The sequence below is a fragment of the Taurulus bubalis genome (genome assembly GCF_910589615.1).
Source record: "Taurulus bubalis genome assembly, chromosome: 1".
In the NCBI taxonomy this organism is placed as follows: Eukaryota; Metazoa; Chordata; class Actinopteri; order Perciformes; family Cottidae; genus Taurulus; species Taurulus bubalis.
The window spans coordinates 9,632,352-9,655,332 of NC_136589.1; the positions used below are offsets into that span (position 1 = coordinate 9,632,352).

At 40.7% G+C, this 22,981-nt stretch overlaps 1 protein-coding gene across 1 annotated transcript in view; it reads left to right on the forward strand.

The window, feature by feature from the left end:
* Window positions 1-22,981, forward strand: part of aqr (aquarius intron-binding spliceosomal factor) — a 44,912-nt gene that overhangs the window by 15,104 nt on the left and 6,827 nt on the right. The window contains exons 19-32 of the mRNA XM_079216306.1: window positions 627-796; window positions 1,796-2,037; window positions 2,210-2,365; window positions 3,022-3,091; window positions 4,487-4,597; window positions 5,307-5,416; window positions 8,190-8,325; window positions 10,234-10,443; window positions 12,588-12,725; window positions 12,828-12,899; window positions 13,863-14,050; window positions 14,198-14,369; window positions 17,803-17,973; window positions 22,656-22,741. Of these exons, the coding sequence (XP_079072432.1) occupies window positions 627-796; window positions 1,796-2,037; window positions 2,210-2,365; window positions 3,022-3,091; window positions 4,487-4,597; window positions 5,307-5,416; window positions 8,190-8,325; window positions 10,234-10,443; window positions 12,588-12,725; window positions 12,828-12,899; window positions 13,863-14,050; window positions 14,198-14,369; window positions 17,803-17,973; window positions 22,656-22,741 (2,032 nt within the window). The remainder of the gene's footprint in view (window positions 1-626; window positions 797-1,795; window positions 2,038-2,209; window positions 2,366-3,021; window positions 3,092-4,486; window positions 4,598-5,306; window positions 5,417-8,189; window positions 8,326-10,233; window positions 10,444-12,587; window positions 12,726-12,827; window positions 12,900-13,862; window positions 14,051-14,197; window positions 14,370-17,802; window positions 17,974-22,655; window positions 22,742-22,981) is intronic.

The following is a 22,981-nucleotide window of genomic DNA, read 5'->3' on the forward strand; positions in this document are numbered from 1 at the left end:
CACTGTTAAGCCATCGCCAGACTCATTTTAGTAAGGGGGATTTGATGATCCCCACATAGCTCAGCACATGTGCACACTGACAGGCGTACACATGAATCGGCACACGCACATCAGAGGCCAACAGGATTCTGTTTCACTCTCCTGCCCTGTGCCCAGCAGCTCCATACAATAATCTATTTAGACATCTGTGAAAGCTGCACATGCTGCACCACACGGGCTCCCTATGGGAGTAAGCCTAAAGCCGGTGACCTGTCAGTCAAGCATCTATGTAATTCCTGTTCCTGAGGAATAAGAGTAGTAGATGGATGAAGCAAGGCAGGCTGGGTTGAGCTCTTTTTAAAGCGTTATATTTTTTTGTTGGAAGGATGGAAATTGTTATTGCAATCATGCTTTTAGAAATAGCTGATTGGATTCAGTTTTAATATTTAATTTGTCCTTCAGAAGCTTTGCCCTGCCTTTTTTCTGTTCGTTTTGTGTTTTGAAGTACTGGCATGTATTAATTTCTTTAGATTTAATTGCACTTCGTGAGAGTGATTTCCATGCAAATTGAAATGTATTATTTACCTCTAAAGGTTATCATTACTCTGTTGCTGTAACAAGTATTCTGCCCAACCACTCTGGTCTAGGACCTGACCCGAAGCCTAAGCTGAGAGGAGATGCCAGAACATTTCGTGTATGGCTGGACCCGAATCAGTATCAACAGGACATGACCGGCAGCATTCAGAGTGCTACTGAAGACCCGTATGAGACTTTCAACATCATCATGAGACGCAAACCCAAGGAGAACAATTTCAAGGTTTGGAGTATATGCTGAAGCACAGAGATCAGCCCTCATTGTACATGGCATTTGAGTTCTTTATCTTCAGACCTTGAGCTCTGGTCTCACCAACACCACCCCCAGAGTGATGTATTGCACATATAATACTCCCTCTGGTATTGCAGCTGAAAGGTTGTGTCCAGGGCAACGCTAAGATTACCACCCACTCAAGGCCCTCCCAGTGATTCCAGTGAGAGACACACCTCACTGGATATTCATTTGATGTGTCCCCCCACTTCTTTCTCACCTTTAATAATCCTCCTGTGGCAGTGAGCCAACATTGTACAGTGTACTTGCTTTCTGTAGGGAAGCATAGCCATGTTTTGTTGTCGGTATAACATTCAGATGTCTGCAGCAGAACCCTTCTGTTAAAGAAGGTTTAGAGAGGTAAATCTATGATGATATTTTCTCAGACGTTAATGTTTTCATGAGGTCATAGTAAAGTTATCCGGGCAATTGTTTGAAACTTTTGTTTAATTTGTTGTTGTGCTCCATTTTGGTAAACTTTGTTTTTATTCAGAATGTTAATCATGTACAAAAAAACACTTTAGCTCTCAATCACATTTTTTTTCTCCCACTTGAGAACTTCTCATTACGGCTTTGTCAAATCTGCTATTTCTAATTCCGCACACCCATTTCTGTCTTTCACAGCCAGAGCAATGACAGATGATTTTGAAGTGTTTCCTTTTTTATGAATTTGAAAAGAGCAGGAACTAATGGGTATTCAAGAAACATTCTTCTCCATCTGTGATGTGTGCCATAGATAAAAGAAAACACGTTCCCTTCCCCAATGTTTGATGCTCAGGGTATTAGACAGTTTGCAGTTCATTAAAATATAATTGACAGACATACAAATTACCTGCTGTCCCATCAGCCCACCACAAAGCTATTCTTATCCAGCTAAACCTCCTCTTGAGGGATGCTTGTCTGTTGTCTGACGTTCCTCATTGCCCACTTTTCTCTGTCTTTCTGCTTTAGGCCGTCTTAGAGACCATCAGAAATTTGATGAACACAGAGTGTGTTGTCCCAGACTGGCTTCACGACATCATCCTCGGCTATGGTGACCCAGGCAGTGCCCACTACTCCAAAATGCCGAATCAGATCTCCACATTGGACTTCAATGACACCTTTCTGTCCCTGGACCATTTACGCTCGTGTTTCCCAGGTTACACCATACAGGTCACAGAGGAGAACCCTGACCTGCAAGTCTTCCCTTTCAGGTAAAAGTCAAAGATCAAATAATCAAATGATAATAAGAAAAAAAAATTCACCATGATCAAAGTAAACGTATCAACATTAGTATTGTATTTACTTGCTGTTGTATAATTTGTTTACTAGATACAATTGTTATACATATTGTATTAATCCATCTTATTCCTTTTGCTTCACCAGAATCACGTTTCCCAACTCAAACAAAGCAGAGAAAGGGAAGAAGAGAAAGGCGGATGATGATGAAGAAGTGGAACCCAAAGAGGAAGACATGTCCTTGATCGTCGAGCCCTATGTCACCCTCAACCGTGGGCCATATCCCTACAACCAGCCCAAACGGTGAGAGACTGCCAATACTCAGGCCTTCTCGTTCACAATTTGACAAGATTAGGGGTCAAAAGGGTTGTTCAGTGTTTGGTTAAACCTTGGCTTCTCTCTTAGGTCAGTGGACTGAGCATTCTTTAAATTCTTAACTTCTATCCTAAACATATTTTCAGTATGAAACAACCCAGAGGCGTATTATATGTAACCTATGTAAGCCATGACCGTGCTTTTCTCCATGGTATCTGCTCTGTTTTGTTCGCCATGTAATGATGTGGTGCTATTTTGGTTATTATTGTTCCAACAATAATAGACGGATGGTATTGTTTATGCAATTAAAGGTTAACAGAAAAGGCTTTAATATTCCTGTACTAATTATAACACCACAAAATAATTACCCTTCATGAAAGATTCATCTGGTGGTGTTTCAGCATTTCCAGTTTGCACTTTGATATTTAAATCTGGATAGCAGTAACATGCCCATGGGGAAGCCCTGATTTAACAATCTTTAAAGATGGTCTCAAAAACATAACAAAAAAACTTGCAGCATTAAGCATCTCTTTAAAAACTTGTGGAAGCATTTGAACACAAATGTGTTTATGCTGTCAAGGCTGTTCACTATCTCAGACTAATTGCTTGATTTATTAATATCAAAATGTGTACATGTCTTACAGGAATACAATTCAGTTCACTCCAACTCAGATTGAAGCTATTCGAGCCGGGATGCAGCCAGGACTCACGATGGTAAGGACTGTTTTTTGTGTTTATTGTATACGTTTCTCACATAAGTTTTAAGGCTGACTGGAAGCAACTCTGCAAGATCTAAATGATCTATTTGACATATACATTTCAACAGACTCCAACAAATCATGAGTAAGTAAGTAGTAATGATGGATATCTGGCTTTCATGGAATACTTGTTTAGTGGCCCTATCTATTTTTCCTTTGAAGATTGATGGCAGTATCGAAATCAGCCGTTACCGAAGGCAATATGTTTTCGGGTGTCGGGTCCGTTCTCATGAACGTGATATCTCCGGAGCGCCTGAAGGGAATTTCCAAAGATTTGGCAGAAATGTATTCTATAAGTAACGGGGGAAGCAAGGGAAAGTTTATCGTAGTGGACGTAATTATAATCCCCATACAATTACCATGCATATCCAGTAAGTAGTGTGATGCTGTTGGGGCAAAACCTCCAGCCAGTCCAGTGAGTGCTGATACTGCAGATGCATACGGTTCCCGCTCGCTGGTATAAAGCCAAAGGTTTGCAACTATTAATCTTAGTGATTAACATCATGGAATTTCCTCTCCAGTAAATATTCAGTTGTATGGTGTCCCTATGTCCATCACTCATGTAGTGATGACACATTTCCCGCAATGGATACATCCAGTTCATACACACAATCACAGCTCTGTCGTTCCAGCCTGCTGCTGTTATCTGAAGAGAAGTGTAATACACACTGTTGACAAAAGTGCTATTCTGATGGGGTGATTAGAAGCTGGCAACAGTGTCTGAGTTATTTATTCTACAGCCAGCCGAAGTAGATATGGCATGTAGGCTATCAGTAGAGTCGTAAAACAACTCTGCATGCATGCTTTTCTCTGCTCTGCTCCTCAACCTTAATAACTTTCCTTCGTGGCATATGTGGTTCGTCAACGGCCAAACAAACACACAGACACACACTACCATCCGGCCTGCTTGGCTTTCATGTAGGGGAACCAAGGAGCTGATTATCTTCTGATTTATGCAGGAATATCTAATTGTGCTTACTACCTTTGCAGAAATTACTCACCTGAGAAACCAAAACTAAAACCAGCTAGTTTCATGAATATGTATTTTGTAAATTACATGCCAAGTAAATATGAAGCTCATCATTATTATAACCTATATACAGAGATGAGGTGCTAACTAGCAAGTCCTGTTACCTTGTATATCTGAGCACGGCTATCGATGTGGCACCAGCCGAGCACGTTCTGACATGCCCATAGCCGAGCTGTCGCAACCAATAGGGTGTCTCCATGGCAAGAGCCTTAGCTCTGTGACCTAACGTCTGACTGCTTATTTTCTCTCCTGCTTCTTTCCGTTAAATGTTTTTCATTTCTTTCTTCTCGGTTCCTTCTTGACCTTCCGCTGTGTCACCAGGTTGTTGGACCACCAGGTACCGGAAAGACTGATGTTGCTGTTCAGATCATCTCAAATCTCTATCACAACTTTCCCGAGCAGAGGACCCTCATTGTCACACACTCGAACCAGGTTAACCCACCGAACACACGGCACACACCCAAACTGACTCGGCACAGCCCCGATATCTAAAAAGTTTCCCAACACCCTGCTCAAAAAACTGTTAAGCTGTCTGGAGAATTTAAAGCTTGTACTCATAACTGCCCATTAATCAGGCGATAGTTGTATGCAAACTATATAGTGAAAATAATAATTTTAAGCTCCCTTGAGTTCCAGTCTTTTCCCCTTAGTATTTAATCATTAAGTAATCTTCTGCTGTTTTCCAGCAGTGGAAGCTTGCCAAAATTAATTTTGGTCACAAGAGGCATAGCTTGATATATCGATAAAAACCTTACTCGTGCAATAGTCCCCCCCTTCCATTTCTACTATACTAATAAACACTTGCTTCACAGCATGATAAATACTTCACTACAGCACTGCATAAAGATTTATGTTGCTGCGGTATACATTCCTTATGATGCAAATAAAAAAAGAATGCACTACTGTTTTTCTTGTGTTGCAAATGGGTTACAACTGCGTATTGTTGTCCATGCATCATTGCATCATAATAGATGATCCTTGAATTCTTGAATTGCAACAAATCTATAGAGAAGAGACAGAAGGTCAAGCCAGGTTTATATGTGAGCGGTCTGTGGATGGATGAAAAAATACACACACGTCAAAGAAAGGAATTTCCATGTCTGATCATGTTTACTCAATTCAATGATTAATTCCACACCAGGCTTTGAACCAACTGTTTGAAAAGATCATGGCTCTAGACATCGACGAGCGCCACCTCTTGCGTCTGGGCCACGGAGAAGAGGAGCTGGAGACGGAGAAGGACTTCAGCAGGTGAGGACAGCAGAGGACAAGTGGAGGGAGAACACACACAGATAGATGCACCTAAACGATCCGAAATGCACATGTGAAAATTGAGAATTCACACGTGTTGCATATGTGTGGAAGTGCATTCAACTAATGGTTACAAACTGCATGTATGTCACACCGAGGCAACCCTTAAAGTTTTACCAAAACAGACAACAGACATGCATATGTACACAAGCAGCCCAGCTGCCGCGAACATAATTAGTCTGAGCCAACAAAGTGACAGGCTTACTCGACACTCTCGTATGCCATGGCACTGGTTTATCTTCGTTAGCTATTGTTGGCCTCTCTGGCCTTTTCCACCCATTCAGTACGGTGCAGCCCTGCACTCAGGGGCAATTCCTGTCTGATTAACCCTCTCATCACTACTCTGGACCACAATAACTGATCTCTGACCCATTTGTAGTGGGTGAATGGCAACAAGCAAACCTGATCATGATTTTAGAAAAAGTTTTTCCCAGGGTTGACTAAACGTCATACATAACTATATGTTTTCAAAACACAAACAAGGATGAACTGATTACATTTTTGCAGTCAACAACAACTGAAGACTGAATAATCAAATGAATAAATACATTTGATTTCAGGTTTTAAGACTTTTTTTAGAATGTTTATTTAGCTCAGGCCAGGAAGGAGCCCTCTCAAATTGGGTGGGTGACATCACCTGACTGGGATTTAATAAAATCAACACATTTTTTATTTTTGTAACCTTTATTTAAACAGATAAGTCAATTGAGAACCAGTTATCATTAACAACGACGACCTGGGCAAAATTACAATAACAGGGAGCAATTTGTTACAGACAAATAAAACATAGATACAGCTCAAGTAATCTCATACAAAAATTACAATGTCATAATATGTACAATATATTAAAAAAATAAACTGTGTTCCTGGAGAAGCGAATTCAGAAGAGGTTTTATCGATCAGAGACTATTGTTTGTAAAGAGTTATTGAAGGAGGGTAACTGAATGAGGCTGTTGAGTTTTAGCTTTCCACTCGCTTGGGGTTTTAACACTAGTTGTTTAAGAGTGTTCTTTGTCTCCACCCTAATGGATACATAAACACACTTTTATACAGTACAGGTGGCAGAGCCCAGAACAAATTGCCTCAGACAAAAACCACTGGGTCCTGTTGAGGAAGCCCCAGTAATTTCCAGCTTATCGTGTGTGTGTGTGTGTGTGTGTGTGTGTGTGTGTGTGCGTGTGCGTGTGCATGCTTAATGCCTTGAAGGATAGTGACTCAGTCCTTACTACTGAGACATAGTGATATGGGGAAAGTTTGGGGGCAGTGCACTCATGACAGACTTGTGAAAATTAAATGATCTCAAGATACCCAAAACATTTCCAGTTCTACATGACTGTTCCTACATTTAACACCAATATTAGATGAATCAGCCAGAACCTTCTGCTTACTTTTTTTTTTTGCTAGCAAAGCTTTTTAGGCAGTTCCTGGACATAAATAGCGCAGTGTTAAAGATTACTAATTAAGTTATTATGCTGTTACTATTTAATGTTTCCTTTTATAGCTTATATTATTAATTACCACCATATCCATCTGTGGCACTGAGCAACTTGCACCCTATAGAAGGGAGGGGAGATGAATGTCGATCATTTATACTCTGTGTATGCCTGCTGCTCACTATAAGTGTATGAATAACAGTGTATGGGAATGGGTGTCACATGGAAGCAGTCTGTTACATTCTTAAATTATGCAGCAACACGGACATAAAAGAGCTTTAGCTTGCAGCATTTAATATGTTTCCGCCTGCCTGGCTGCCTCATAACAACATGCAGACTCCACACTCCTTCCACCCCACTGACACCAGCGAGAGGAGAGAGCCAGAGAGTTTTAATTAACACTGTATATAAGATGACAAAATGGAAGGCAGTGCTCCCCCGAATGCCTAAAAAAGGGAAAGCTACAGCACCATCATTTAACAATGCCTCCCTGAATTTCATGAATGAAGAATTTCGTGCTGTTTTAATGATATTGTAGAAGCATGTTGGTTTTTGTGTAAGTAAATCCAAGTTGTATGTTATTTACTCCTGTGTATCTTTACTGGGATTTATGTTTCAGTAGCTGAATTAATTACAGGTCCGTCCTCCTGGGAAGCAAGGTCACTCCCTATTTGTATTTAATTTTATTCTGGCCAAACAGGGAGACCACTGTGACTGTCTTTGAGTCACCTGCTGACTGAGGATCTTTGCATAGGGTCTAAAAATAGAGCTCACCTCTAGTGTTACCCTGTGACCCCTCCCATTTCCTGTCTTCCTGTGCATTCTGCTTGTGTAGTTGCAACTTGATAGTTGCTTTTTAAGCATTATTGTTCAGATGCACAAGGATGCATGATTGAACCTAAACCAACTGTGTTTACATTCAAGGATAGTCATTGCTCACTTTATACTTCGATATGGGTCATATTTACAATATATTTTACCCTTTTTAAAATATGTTCTCAGACGACCAGTCACCTCAACTATCACATATTAACTCTGTTTTATTAATCCATTCGTTGATTAATAGATGGATCAATATAGCAACTGCGGCTCAGAGATAGTAGTGTAACAGTCAGTGTATTTTTTAAATGACACCACGGTCTTATTATGCATTTAATTAAATTAAAAATGAATAGCTTGTTGAACCTTAAATATGAATTGTCTGTCTGTTTACCTGTCCCTATACAAAAAGCTTTACTGTTTAGATTGTTGACTAACTATGCTGTGCTGTTTGTCTCCAGGTATGGCCGAGTAAACTATGTCCTCGCCAGAAGACTCGAGCTCCTCAGAGAAGTGGGGCGCTTACAGGAGAGCTTGGATGTCCCGGGCGATGTTTCTTACACCTGTGAGACTGCTGGACACTTTTACCTCTATCAGGTAAGCCTATAACTAGATGTGTGTGTGTGTGTGTGTGTGCACATGTTTCTGCAACATGCAGAGAATTAGAATAATTTAATTTTCAACTAATGTTGCGTAGGCTATGCTTCGGATTTTGCACCTAGTATTGTGCATAATATTTGATGAAGCTAAACGTGTGTTTGAATTGATCGTTTAACATTCATAATTGCTTACAGGTTTAGCAAAACAAACTATACAAAATTCAAGATGTTTTTTGCCTACAGTCAATCTGTCTTAGTATAAGCCTCTAAACATTCTTGAATAGTGTGTTTAGTTATTTATATTGAGAGACAGCGAGAGAGAGGTTTAAGGGGATACAGTAGATAGTTTGCTGAATTAATTTGAATGGATTTCTGCATTGTCTGTCCTTTTCCTCAGACATATCCATGCCAGTCAAACCCAGGCATTATTAACATTTCCATTCTTCGGAGTTTGCCGAGACTGCAAATACTCAACCTTGCCGTTTATTCCTGTCACCTAATTATCATTGTCCTCTCAGACTGCAGGAGAAATGCCACTGCAGACAATTACTTACTTCCATTCCCATGTTTTTTTTTAGAAGGGTTCTAAAATACACAGTTTAGACAGTTGTTACATAAAGCAGTGCAGTGTGTAGCTGTCATCTACAGTGTTATGGGGAGCTCAACTTAATATCCAACCTTTTCTTTTTCCAAAAAAACTAAGTAGTTTATTTAAGTATCACATCATGCCAGTAATGTGAGACCCATACTATTAAAGCAGTGTAAAGATGGCAGTAACATAGTTTTTAATGGTGGTCATAGCTCAAACTTGATCCTATTGCAGATAGTTATTTGTTGAATCCAAGCCATAGTTGGCTACCATGGTTGTTACCAAAGCTCTAGTGTCAGAGTTCATGTCTGATGATGATCATGCTGCCATCTTTGCACCATGCCAGAACTCTATCAGTTGTCTCCCCCGACACGGCACTGTGGTTACTTATTAATGTGAGGTTGCATGGAGACCAGCTTCTCAACACACACTTCATTCTAGCTGAGTTATTGTGTTTATTTTAGCTCTGAAAACTGGCTAACAGTGGAGCTCTATGACATTTGAAGATGTAAATGTCAAGAAGTTTTAAGAGTAGTGAATCTGTGACTATAAGTAGCCTTCTCTGTCAGTAATACATGATACCAATACACATGAGGACATACTTAATGTTTCGATGGTTGTCTTAATAGTCCATACAGGAAAATACTTAACATGCAATTAAGCTGAGTCCTCTGGCATTATCCCTAATGTTGTTTTTCATATGGGTATTTATAGAACTAGGTTACCCCGCTGTTTGGTTGAAGCTGGTTTATTACGTGCTCAGCAGGGGCACCTGTATACAAGTGAGGCTATCTGTTCTCATTTGCTCATTTCTGTTTGATGTGTTTTCTGCTGTGGTCAAATAATTATAGAGAAAATACAAGGCTGGGCAGAGAACACCCATTGTGTGCTCAAACAGCATTTTGGTAGACCCCAGACAGGCGTCAACTAAATTAACGCTCATGCATACCAGAAAGTACCTTAGTGAGTTTCTTTATGTCGAGGCTAAATCAATAGTCAATTCATTTATTTTGTATAGCCCAAAATTACAAATTTGCCTCGGAGGGCTACCACTGTGCTGCCACAGTCCTTTGGTGGAACAGGTATGTTTATAGTCATGCACACCAATCCACTCCACCGTTTGGTCACTTACAGCTAAAAATCTTGGCTCAATTCAGAAGGCATGTTTGTGTGTGTGTGTGATCACACACCCAAATTCATACAAGCTACAAAGATGTGCATGAACCTCTAGCATACAATAAGCGCAAACTTTCACAACTGGGGCTCCGATTCTAAACAATCAGAGGGTACTATGTGTCTGCTCTATCTCCTCTACAGGTAATATCTCGCTGGGAAGAGTACATGAGCAAAGTCAGGCCGAAACAGAGCAAGAATGTGGAGGTGCAAGCTGTGGCTGAACACTTTCCCTTCCACAAGTACTTCTCCAACGCTCCCCAGCCTGTGTTCAAGGGCCGGTCATATGAAGAGGACATGGACATCGCAGAGGGCTGCTATCGCCACATCAAGAAGATCTTTACCCAGCTGGAGGTAAGATAGACACACACACACACACACACACACACACACACACACACACACACACACACACACACACACACACACACACACGGTAGCTCCCTCACTGCTGAGCAACACCCAGTTGTTGGCTGTAACTTCAGTGCAACAAGGCAATTGTATTTATGGTGCAAATGTCATTACTGTTAAATTCAATGTACGTTATATTAAAATGCATACAGCAACAAATAACATGCACAGGAGCACACATCATTTCCAATTTATATGCCAGCTGTGTCCAGGTGTTGCACAATCACCCATCCAGAAGTAACTGTCTTACTGGCCAGCACAGTGACATGTTGTTGAAGATAAACAGTGGTGGTAAAACACTGTTTTTGTGGATGTGTCTGCTTATGAGCTGCCTAGTTGTCACTTCTGCATCTCCCTTGAGATTGAATCATCACCTGTCCCTTTGCTTTAGTTGACAGTGAATTATTATATAAGACGCTTAACAGTACTTGTACTGTTTATTTGTAGATAATTGCTGAACCTTTTGAAAAGATAAGCAGCTCAACAAAGTGATGAAGGCTGTTACTGCTTATCTTTTTTACTCTCCCTGTCACTCTTTTTCACACTTACAAACACACAGCTGGATGTGTTATCATTCCTTCTCAGCCCATCAGGTTTTTCTATAGGGATAACAATAACATTTCAGATTTATGGGAACACCAAGAAGGTCTCTGAAAAGCAATAAAGAAGTTATTGGCTGGAGGTAATATCCCAATACGTGTGGTGACCTTGATATATCTGGCTGGTCGCTGTATCACTGCATCACAGCACCTCTCCCTCCTCCCTCAACCTCACCCATGCTGCAGTGAAATCTGTACACCCATTAAGAGGTATTACTGTCTGTGGTGCAGGTTAGATGAAGCAACATTCTGCTGAATTTGCTTCTCTGTCTGACTCTTCAAATGTTAAAGCAGTTTGGAATAAACTGTCATAGGAATAACCAAAGGATGTATTGCTAGACAGACGAATAGACAGCAACACAATCTGCCTCCTGGGTTCCTCCTGAATAGACATCTCCTGTTTCCTCCCCTGCAGTCCCACCACATCTTTACCCCCGTTTACTTTTTTCTCTTTTCCCTCTCTTCTCAGTATCGGTGAATCTTTACCATCTCGATTTCACCCTTCAACCACTCTGGAGCCATGGGGGTTAAAAATAGACCTCATCAATATTACATGTTTTGATTGGTTTAATATTTATGCTAAAATAGTAACGCATCAAATATTTATACCCCAGTGCTGTCCGAGTCTTCTTCTTCCGTCCTTCCGTTCCCATCTCCCTTCCCTATCCCCTACATAGCGAGTGGGGGCAACCTGAAAATAGTCCTTCTGTTTACCCATATTCCTCCTATGTGCTACCCCCATACCCCCTGCATGCAGTGTGGTTTTCATAGTGCCATGATATTGGCACTTTGAAGTGAACTGATTCAGATTATGTGTAAAAGCTGTTCCCACATTTCCCAGTCATATCAGAACATCGATGCTGCATTTATTGAAAAGCAAGTATCACCCAGCCCTATCTGATCTTTGTTACACTGCATTATGGGAGAAGAGCAGACAGTGTTTTCTAATGACAATAGAAAGCAGAGGGATTATGTGAACTATGTTTAATGAAAGTGGGTTGCCAATCACTTTATCATCATTTGTTAATATGAGTATGAATCAAAAGTAGAGGCTATTGGAGCGCTGGGGTGAAGTCTGACTTTTTCCAAACATCTTCAATTTCTTTATGTCGGGAGACACAAAGATGTATTGGTGTTGTATCTGAATATTGAACGGTGCCTTTTTTCTTTTAGAGGTGTGATTATTTCACCGTAGATAATTACCTTATCCATCATCATTGACGGTAGTCATCCATCATTTTGTCAGAATGCCATTTAAGTTTCCCCTCACAACCCCATAAAGCCTGAAACAAAACTGAACTTCATTCTCAAAGAGATGACTACACATCTATTTAAGTTCAATGCTACCAGGTTCCTCCCAGTGGTCATTATACAAGTAGTTTTTAATTACCCATAGGAGGTTGCAGTTTTTTGCTGTTTGCATTCGCAAACATGTATGTGTGCAGTGACTCCTGATCCTCATCTTCTCTCTTGCCTATCTTTGTTTAGGAGTTTAGGGCCTTTGAGCTGCTCAGAAGTGGACTGGACCGCTCTAAGTATCTGCTCGTGAAGGAAGCCAAAATCATTGCCATGACCTGTACACATGCAGCACTCAAACGTCATGACCTGGTGGAGCTGGGATTTAAGGTATGCTCTTCTTGGTTGACATGAAGACAGAAAACTGGTGAAGCTTATATGTACTGCAGTTACTTTAAGTACTTGGTTTAAATTGCTGATTCTCTTTATTAGTATGACAACATCCTGATGGAGGAAGCCGCTCAGATTCTGGAGATCGAGACCTTCATACCCCTACTGTTGCAGGTAATTCTGTCCAAACTAAGTCTTAAATCTTAAACGTATCATGTGCAAGCTTTTAACTAAGACTTGAAAAAAACTACAGCAATGCCTCTCCAGAAAACTCACTGCCTGGCCTAAGCACTGTCATAACTTCTGACATCAAGCCTAGTTTATCCTTCACTCAGGATTCTGCTTTCTTCCACCTGACTTTTTCTGTTAAGTGATGGGCTCCAAACACAGTAATGGTGCTTGTCTTTGGTAGTTGTGCCTAATTGTCCGGGATAGTGCTAATGTTTGTTTACCGATGAGACCATTAAGCACATCAGGCCATCCAGCAACCTCGCCAAATCTCCTCTTTATCGCCACTTTATAGTCACAGTGCAAGCCTTCTGCCAGGTATACGTCAGAGAGAAACCATTTATTCCCCCCCTTTACATCCCATTCATTATCCAATCATTCAACTCTTATCAGTGATTTCAGTGATTTAAATACACTCTTGGCCTGCAATGGTTGGTATATCAGATTTGTCTTGAGGTCAAGCTCCAAATAAACCACATCTAATTAGCAAAACCTGGCAGCATGAGGTAGACAAGTGGGGAAAAAACTGTACAGGCCCTTCATGCTTCACTGCTCTCCGGTACTGTTTTTCTCTGCTAAAGATCTGATGTCAAATAGATTCTCTAATATTGTCAAGTCATTAGACAAAACAAAATGTAATAAAGTTGGACAACATGGAGTAGTTATACTACACTGGGATTACACACGTGGACATCGGTTAGTTACTTTATAGGTTGGATTTCAATTCATGCAGATAATACACCCACCTTTATCGATCAAAGGAAAACCTAATACATTCTACAACCTATACTGTATAAAAAGGGAAATATATATTTTACTGAGGGTAGTACGGACCCCTGTATTTAATTTAGGTGTTCTGTACCCGGTGTTCTTACCACTTGTTTTTTCTCTATTTTCCCCTCTTTACAGAACCCAGAGGATGGCTACAGCCGGCTGAAACGTTGGATCATGATTGGAGACCACCACCAGTTGCCCCCTGTTATCAAGAACATGGCCTTCCAGAAGTACTCCAACATGGAGCAGTCTCTCTTTACCCGATTTGTGCGCCTGGGAGTGCCCACTATAGATCTGGATGCACAGGGCCGTGCTCGTGCAAGGTGGGTCACCCTAGCGGAGCATAAAGCTGTCTGTTTTGACCAACTTCATTTTTACAAAGGATGCCCTATCATAGTGATTGGTACTGTCTCCTCAGAGGCAGGACGTTACAGTGCCACTTACTATGCATCTGTCCACTTGTCCCACAGCTTATGTAACCTGTACAACTGGCGCTACAAACACCTGGGGAACCTGCCTCATGTGCAGCAACTGCCTGAGTTCCAGGTGCCCAATCCTGGTCTGACCTTTGACTTCCAGCTAATTAACGTGGAGGACTTCAATGGGGTTGGGGAATCAGAGCCCAACCCTTACTTCTACCAGGTCAGTAGTAGTGCACACCACAGTACACAAATACACACACAGTACAGCTGTTTTTGTACTACGGACTTCTACCAGTTGTATGAAACCAGCCCCTTCAAGGCCGTTATCCCACCTCGCTGTTCTGTATGAAAGGTGCGGAGGTGGAATGGAGGGGGGGGGGCAACTTGTTTCGATGCTGAGCCGGCAACGAATGTATTCAGAGCTGAGCCGACATCTTCGTGAAATCACACACTGGAGCAGCATTATGCTTCCGTTGTTTGGCCGACATACTGGCGGCTCTTCTTTATGTCAGTATTGCAGAATCTCTGTGTTAAGGGGGTTTATGACTAAAACTGAAATGGGTAATTTTCAGAAAATTTAAACTGTTCATGCATTGTGTAAATTTACTTAAACAAAAAAGGTTTTCAACTGTAAAACCCTGCTGCTTTCTGCATGAATCCACACAGACCCATATGCATTACTTCACATTAGAAGTGTGACAACTGAACACTCATACACCAGTATTCAGTATGTCTGTAGCACAGGTACATACACAATCTTGGAACAGCAGAAATAGTTGTGTGGCAGTTTCCAAGTGCAATTTATACACTCCTTAACACGGATACACACTCATGCACACTTAGTTCCACTAGAGCAGAGAACCATATTCCTCCCAAACCTCCATTTCCTCGAACTCGGTTGTTTTACAGCTGTTCATTCATTTTAAAATTTTAATGGTTTAGCTTGATATATTCATAACCCTGTTTAGTCTGTTTAGTTTAGCACTGGCTGCCCAGCACAGACCAGTGGGTTTGTCCAGGACCCAGATTATGTTTCATCATGACATTGCTGAGACACTCAAGACTGTGTGTGGGCAGAGAGCAGGGTTGATGGAGATATGTAAACAAAACAATTGTCCCCTTTGACACCACGCCCGCACAGAAGCCCAAATGTCACTGTGATATGTCATTAGTGGTTCTGAAAAACTGTGTTCCTTTTTAATAAAGGATGGAAGCTTAAACTAGAATAGTTGGTGAACAACAATTTCGAGGACACAACAGAGCTTGTAGTCATCAAAAAGCCAGCAGCACTTGACAAGCACAAGTCAAATGTCTGATTACAATATGTATTAATATCAGTTGAGACCAAGTCACTTGATCTGTTGCTAAAGCTCATGGCCAATGCACATATCTCTGAGCTTCATGAATGTTACTGCGGTGTTACATGCTCATGTCCCTGAAGCTTCTTATTGTTCTTAAATCCAGACCATGTGCACTTCTCGAGGCACCAGGTCACATGAACCTCAACTCCATTTGCCTGTTGCCATTTCCAGGCCCCTTAAGGAAATTTCCAGTATCACTAACTATGCCTCATGCACACACACACACACACACACACACACACACACACACACACACACACACACTTGAGCACATTCATGCACTTTCCTAGGAAGCAGACAGAATAAATTGGACACTAGAGAAGCAATTGTATCCAGTGCATGCTGAATGTCTGTCACAGCTGAACAAACTCTGCCACAACCATGTGCACCCATCACATTCACAATCGAGTGCGTGTACTCACACACTCCATAGTCCAAAGATCTGCTCCTGCTTCTTCGCCTCATTTGTTAAAGTGCTTTCTACACCAAGTCTCAGCCAGTTAATAGTTCCCAAGTTATCAAATGGCTCATAAAGGGTAAGATGCTTATCTAAATCCACATCTTCTGTTGTTCGAAAATGGCTTCTCTCAGCCACTATGCTTGTTAGTCAACCTTTTCTGCTTCACAAGCTACATTTTAAATTCCGTATGAGCAGAAAGCATTGTGGGCTTTACTCACAGGTTGACTAGATTTATTGCTCGTATTACCTCGTATGTGTTTGTATCTACACCACAATTTCCGATCCTCTCTCCCCTTCTTATTCGTCTCTGTTTTTGATCTGCAAAACCATGCCTCGTTTGTATTTTTTGCTGTATTTATATTCACAACTGAAATGAGATGTTTACAGAAACTATCATAAATATCAACTGAAGTGTGGTCGTCACTTCCTTTATATGATGTACTAAAGTAAATCATGTTTCACAAGGAACCGAACAGTGAGGGAATGGCCAGAATGAATACTGCAAGGCCACCGGGCACAAAATGTTTCTCTCATTGTCACGGTCTCGTGGGCAGATGAATAATCTGACATGGAGATGATTTCTGACATTTTGTCAATACATGTTAAATATTGTTCCGTTAAAAACACCAGCTCATACCTAACATTAACTGCCAAACTTAAATATATAATTTATATCAGTAAAAACATGGTCTGGCCATTAAAGTTCTGAATTTGTGCCATTTGGAGACTGTTATTAGGGGAAGAAGAACAAAGGCTATCACTGTTTTGATGTGTTGACTCCAGTGCAGCTGGATCAGGAACTGTTGATGAAGCTGCATACATTATTATCAAAGATGTGAGGCTACAGTCCAGGCTTAATTGAAACTTGATGAATAATGCATACTGTTGGCTCTTTTCTTTTTTTGGTCACATTTGAAAGACAGAGTGTAGCTTTGGAGCCGGCATCCACATGCGGAGGAATCTGTTGGTTGCATAGTGTGTGAATGATGCAACCTTTTTATATATAATCACATTTGTAGATCAAGATCATGTATGTATATGTATATGTGTATGTATATGTATGTATGTATATGTATGTGTATATATATATATATATATATATATATATATATATATATATATATATATATATATATATATATATATATATATATATATATATATAAATAAAATGTTTTGTTTTTTTTAATACTAGTGCGCCTGTAAAAATAATCCTTATATAGAAAGTTTGGCCTTTCCTAGTTAAAATATAAATAATGTGATATATTGTCATTATTTTATTATAACATTTTGTGTGAGGAATGCCACAGCCTTTTGTCACATTTCTGAAAAAACACAATCAGCTATTCCCTGCTTATAAAATATAAATGCCAAATTAGAGAGAATTCCGTCACCCTTCTTACTTTTATGCCGGGGATCCTAGATTTGGACATTTTGTCCCAGCCTGGCTAGTGTTGGTATTGAGCTTTGTCTGAGGCAATTAATTCCAACCCAAATCCGATGGTTACTCATGCAAGAATGAGTAGGCTTTTATCTGGCTGAAAAGTTAAACACTTGACAGGCGAGAAAGGGCTAGAGCGTGATGTAAAAGAGAACGAGAGCATCAAGGTGTCAAACAAAGCAGACACCCCTGGGTTTGCTCATAGGAAGAGAGACCCATGTGTTTGGATCATCCAGCTTTGCTTTGATCCACTACAAAATTACTGTATTGCCTTTTGAGTTCATTTTCCCAAACACATTTTCTTCCATATCTCATTACTTGTGTACAAGACTCTGTTTAGTTAACATGTAATAATATTAATCTTACTCCTCTTTTTCTCCTTCCTGTGAAGAACCTGGCAGAGGCAGAGTATGCTGTGGCTTTGTTCATGTACATGCGTCTGTTGGGCTACCCTGCTGACCGCATTAGTATCCTCACCACCTACAATGGACAAAAGCACCTGATCAGAGACGTCATCAACCAGCGTTGTGCCGGCAATTCCTTCTTTAGTCAGCCTAACAAGGTAAGGACGTTGTGCACCAGTTGACACTGACCACAGTGTATCCAATGATTGTATGTTTAAATGATTGTAAAGCATGTGACGGGGGAAGTATGTCCTTGTGAAATGTAAATGAAGTCTGAGGAAACGTTTTTCTTATACAAAGGAAGCATGGATGTGATCATGAAGCATTCCATGACTGAAACACACCATGTACTGGAAACACTATTAATCACTTGAGGTTCACACATGTATTCTCTCCTTTCATATATATGTGTTGGACTCACTACTTTAGTAGGAACATGCATGACATGCATAATAGACACACAGTGTTTTCACACCTTCAGCTGTCCGCTGCATTCAATGCACCAACTTCTGTTGCACTGAGAAAGAAATTTACAGCTTTCAATTCTCACAAGGCTTTTGCTGTTTATGCCTCCCATTAGCACAAACACACATTATTCTCTCTCCCCCCCCCCCCCCCCCCCCCCTGCAACATTTAAGAAGGTTTGTTCATTTCAAATCCACGTTTTCTCAACTCTCCTCATTTTTGCAACGTGACACACAGTATTCCCTGAATTAAGTGGATCTGCATAATTCCTGAAGGGTGGAAAATTACTGCGCAATTCACTTTTTGCTGTTGTAGGCAAGGCAAATTAGTATTTCTCTTTTCTTTTTTTTACCCTGGCACTGCTCCATCAAATCATAGGACTATCAGCTGCTGCAGGTCATAAGACCTAAGAAGAGCAAAAGACGTTGTTCCCTCTGTCCCAAACAGTTTACACACCAGCTGACGAAATACCTCTGCACATCAAACTCACGGGGGCTTCTGTAAGAGTGTGTGTTTGAGGACAGGATTTAAATGTGCATTCTTTGAGAGTGGGTGTAGATTCCATGCTGTGTTCATCCCTGAAGAATATTGTTGGATTGTCTTCAGCCCACGGTATTCCCCCCTACTCCTCTTGTCTCTCTCCTCTCTTTCCTTCCTTTACACTCTGTTAAGTCAGCAGCCCGTTGGCACAGTTCTTCATCCGTTTTCTGTTTGTACTGCTAAATGCTTTTACCCGCTACCCTCAGGTTATGCTTTCCTCTCTCTTCCCCTTTTTTCCCCAACCCATATTCTCTCACCTTTCTTTGGTCTCTGTTCTTCTAGCCTTTTACTGACTTTACAATGCCACAGACTATTTAGGCACGCCAGAGAACGTTGCGAGATTGGAGTGTAAATGGCACATCACCAGTCATTAGCAGAGGGTCGGCATGCCTCCAATTACGTTGTGCAGTGTAAGTGGTAAGCAAGTTGGTTATTCCCAAGTGTCTGTCAGCCCAACCTTTCTTCGTTGTTTTTTTATTTTATGGAAAATATAATCTATAGTGATATTATAAAGATGGTGTTATTCTGTATTTTGTCTTATTGTCAACAAATATCAAGAACATATCCAACCCTGCCTCTTGATAATCTCTGATTCCCCAACATGTAAGGCATACATTTTTAAGAACGGGTCACAAATTCATAGTGCTCTTTTTACAAAATGGAGGTCTTTGACTCTGTGGACTAAGCTGTATCCGGCTTTGTTAGTAGGACCATTATATATTTATTTATTTTTTGTCTTTTTGTTGGATTTGATGACAATAACAAATACAGAATATCAAATGTGTACATTGAACACATAAAGGTATAAACACAAATTGCAGATTGTTACTGTTTATTAATTGTCTAACAAGCAGGCAGGAAGTCAATCCGTCTTCTGGCCTTGTGCTTATGGTGCATTCTACCACCAGGGTTTGAGTCTTTATTCTGCTGTTTGTATTTTGTGCCGTGCAACACTACCTTGTTGCTTTGTCATATCCCCTGTTCTGACAGCTAGCAAGAAATTGTGCTTGCTCATGTTAAATGTCCTACAACGTTAAGACATAAAGTGTCATTCATTGTGCTCATGGCATAAGTCAGTATGCATGCCTTGTAATAAAGTGACAGTGGTGACAGGCTGTTAAATTTGCTGAGAAGAGAGGGAGGGAGATGAAAAAGAAAGAGGGGCTCTTATGGGAAAATGCTGAGCTGCTGAAAGGTCATGGCGCAGAGCATTGGGTCCACAGTGTGTCTGAGGATATGTCACAATATCTAAAACTAAGCAAATGTCAACAGCCATCCTTCTTTACAGCTATGACTTCCTTTAGTAAGACATGCAGAGGAGTGACAGTTAACACAAGCCACATTCACAAAATAAAACAAACATACAAGCCTAAGCTGTCTACTAAATCTAAAAACAACAGTTGGCATTCATATGTAGGTATATGCATCTATAATGATGAGTTTTTTTTAGTTTGCCCTAGGAATTTTACAGACGAGGTCCATTTGAGCTCGCTTTCGGTTTGTGCTGTATATGTTAAACACCAGAATAGTGTTTATTCATTCAGTTTGCTTTTTAAAACTGTAATACATAAATGCAAACTAGATTCAAAGCCATTGGATCTGTTCCTCTCAGCCCAGTTCTTACAGGCGACTAAGCAAAACAATATTGAAATATTAAGCAATTGTGATGACGTTAATCTGTGTTTCGTTAGTTAAGGACATCAACAGTGGAGTAGAGATACATTAGAAGTGACAAGTGTGCATCCCTCCCACCATTAATATGTTTGGCTGCACATGTAGGATTCTTACATTTTCAGAGAGCAGGGGCCTGTTTCAGAACAGGAAATAAAGTCTTGCTGTGTGACTTGAACCAGATTATAACCAGATGTGTTGACACATAGAGAGGGAAACATCTTCCTAACATCTCCCAGCATGCCTTTTCAAGACAGATATGAAATCCTTTGACACATGTGGATATGAAGGCACAAGGAATGAGTCCTTGTTAACTCTGTCATCCCTGAGAGACTCTTGTGAAAAATTAATTAATCCAAGAGTCTGACTTCTGCACATTCTGGGCTGTAATTGCCATGAGTAAGACATAGCAGGAATGATAGTTAGTCAAAAACAGAGTAGAGATTCACGCTTGACCATTAGCGTAGAGCCGGTACGTCATTGTCTTCATGAGGAGAAGGAGGCCGAGATGAAAGAAAATAGTTTCTCTTTGCAACAAACTGTCTGTGTGCACAAATGTGTCTCACGGCATATTCTGTGTGTGTTTTTGTGCTTCCTTTATCCCCAGACATGCATGTGCCACAATGACACGACCTCTGTAATTCACTCCCTAGAAGATTTCTCATAAATAACTAAACACCACGCAAAATGCTATGCCGTAGGGAGATTTTCTATCTGGGCTTTGTTGTCACTGTCTGTGGGCTAAGAATAGCTCCCCCTCTTAAGTGCCCTTTCTCTGCTAAACAAGTATCACTGTTTTGGTGAAGACCATACAGTTATTGCCCCTTCAAGTCGGCAATTATAGTCTACTCCTAAAAAGGGTGTGCTGGAGTGTCTCTGTGTATGCCACATTTGTGTAAAGCAGCTGATTGACTTGAATATATAGCCCACGACGCCTCATGCTATTGTAAAACCGACTTACTGTTGCCTCTGGTGCTGCACCTGTTCTACAGAGCAACAGGAAGACGTAAAGAAGGTTCCAGGATCATTGGAAGTTGCATTAGCTAATCAGAGGAACCGGATTATTTATTTATACTGGCTGGTTTATAGGTTGGTTACTGTAGTCCTGGACGTATGTGGCCTCTCAATGGTAGCAGATGTCCTATTGATCCACTCTGCACGATCGATCTATCGAGGAAAGGCCAAACTTGTTTTGCTGGGATTGGAATGTTGCAGCATGTAGCCTATATAACTGCATAGTAGTATGTTTTTAAATAGGACTTAAGACCTGTTTTGTTTATGTAGCCATTATTTACACGCAGTCTTGTTTTATGTAGGTTTAGGCTGACATTATTTTAGCATGCAAACACATCTCTCCCTGAAGATGAGATCCTATAGGTTTGTTATGACCATTCGTTTTGGTGGCATGGCAAACCTCTCCACATAATACAATACCTGTTTGTTTTAGTTTACATCTGAAGATGTACCTTTTTTACTTTTTATTGAAAAACCAGTACATCACCGTTTTACTGAGAGGCTCCATACACATAATAAGGGTCCACTTTTGCCGAAAATATGTGTGTGCATGTAACTGCTGATAATAATATAAGCAACTGTAAACAGACGTACTTTGGGACTATGGGGGGGGAGATGTTCCAGATTTATTTATAAAGGTTTTAATACTTTCATTTGGATGTTTAGTTCTACAGTTATCCAGTTGTACAGTCTGTAATAGTCTGAGATTGTTCATTCAGATTTTTTTTACAGAGTTGCATTTCAATTTCTCTGTTTCTCAAGTTGCTAGTGTGGTTTTCTTTAGTATGAAAAGTGTGTAACAACACTGGCCAAATGAAGACACGGCTCCGTCCTTCATGTACAGGAATGAATATGCTTCTCAGCAAAACAGGATTACCAGAGTATAAAAGCAGATTGGCTGACACAAGCTTCCTTTTGCTTTGGAAAAAAAACACACACACCGTTAGCCACTTCTCCATTCTGTCTCTGAAATAATCACTGATCTAGTCAAGCAGCGTGGCCCCCAGTACCTGGGCCCGTGGTCTCGGGGGGCCCAGGTGAGGCTGGTGGCGTTGAATGCCCTCTAAACTGAAATAGCCCATGTGGCCCACAGGGATTACAGCAAGAAAACCCAGGCATCTATAATGAATATGTTTGTGTGTCTTTGCAGGTGACAACAGTGGATAGGTTCCAGGGTCAGCAGAATGACTACATCATCCTCTCACTGGTCCGAACTAAAGCCGTGGGACACCTGAGGTAATTACTTGCAATACATGCCAAGCAGAAAAACTTGCCTGACTAAAAATAGACAGCGTAAGCGGATATTCCACAGAAAAAAAACAGTTTAATAGGATCTGCTCCTTAGATACACATCAGCCAGGGAAACAGCACAGCAAAAATGTTGGCACTTAACTGTAACTGAAACACCAACTCTCTCAGGAGGGTTTCTCCTTTCGTCATGTGTAACTACTAAATTAAGTTTGCTAAAGGACAAAA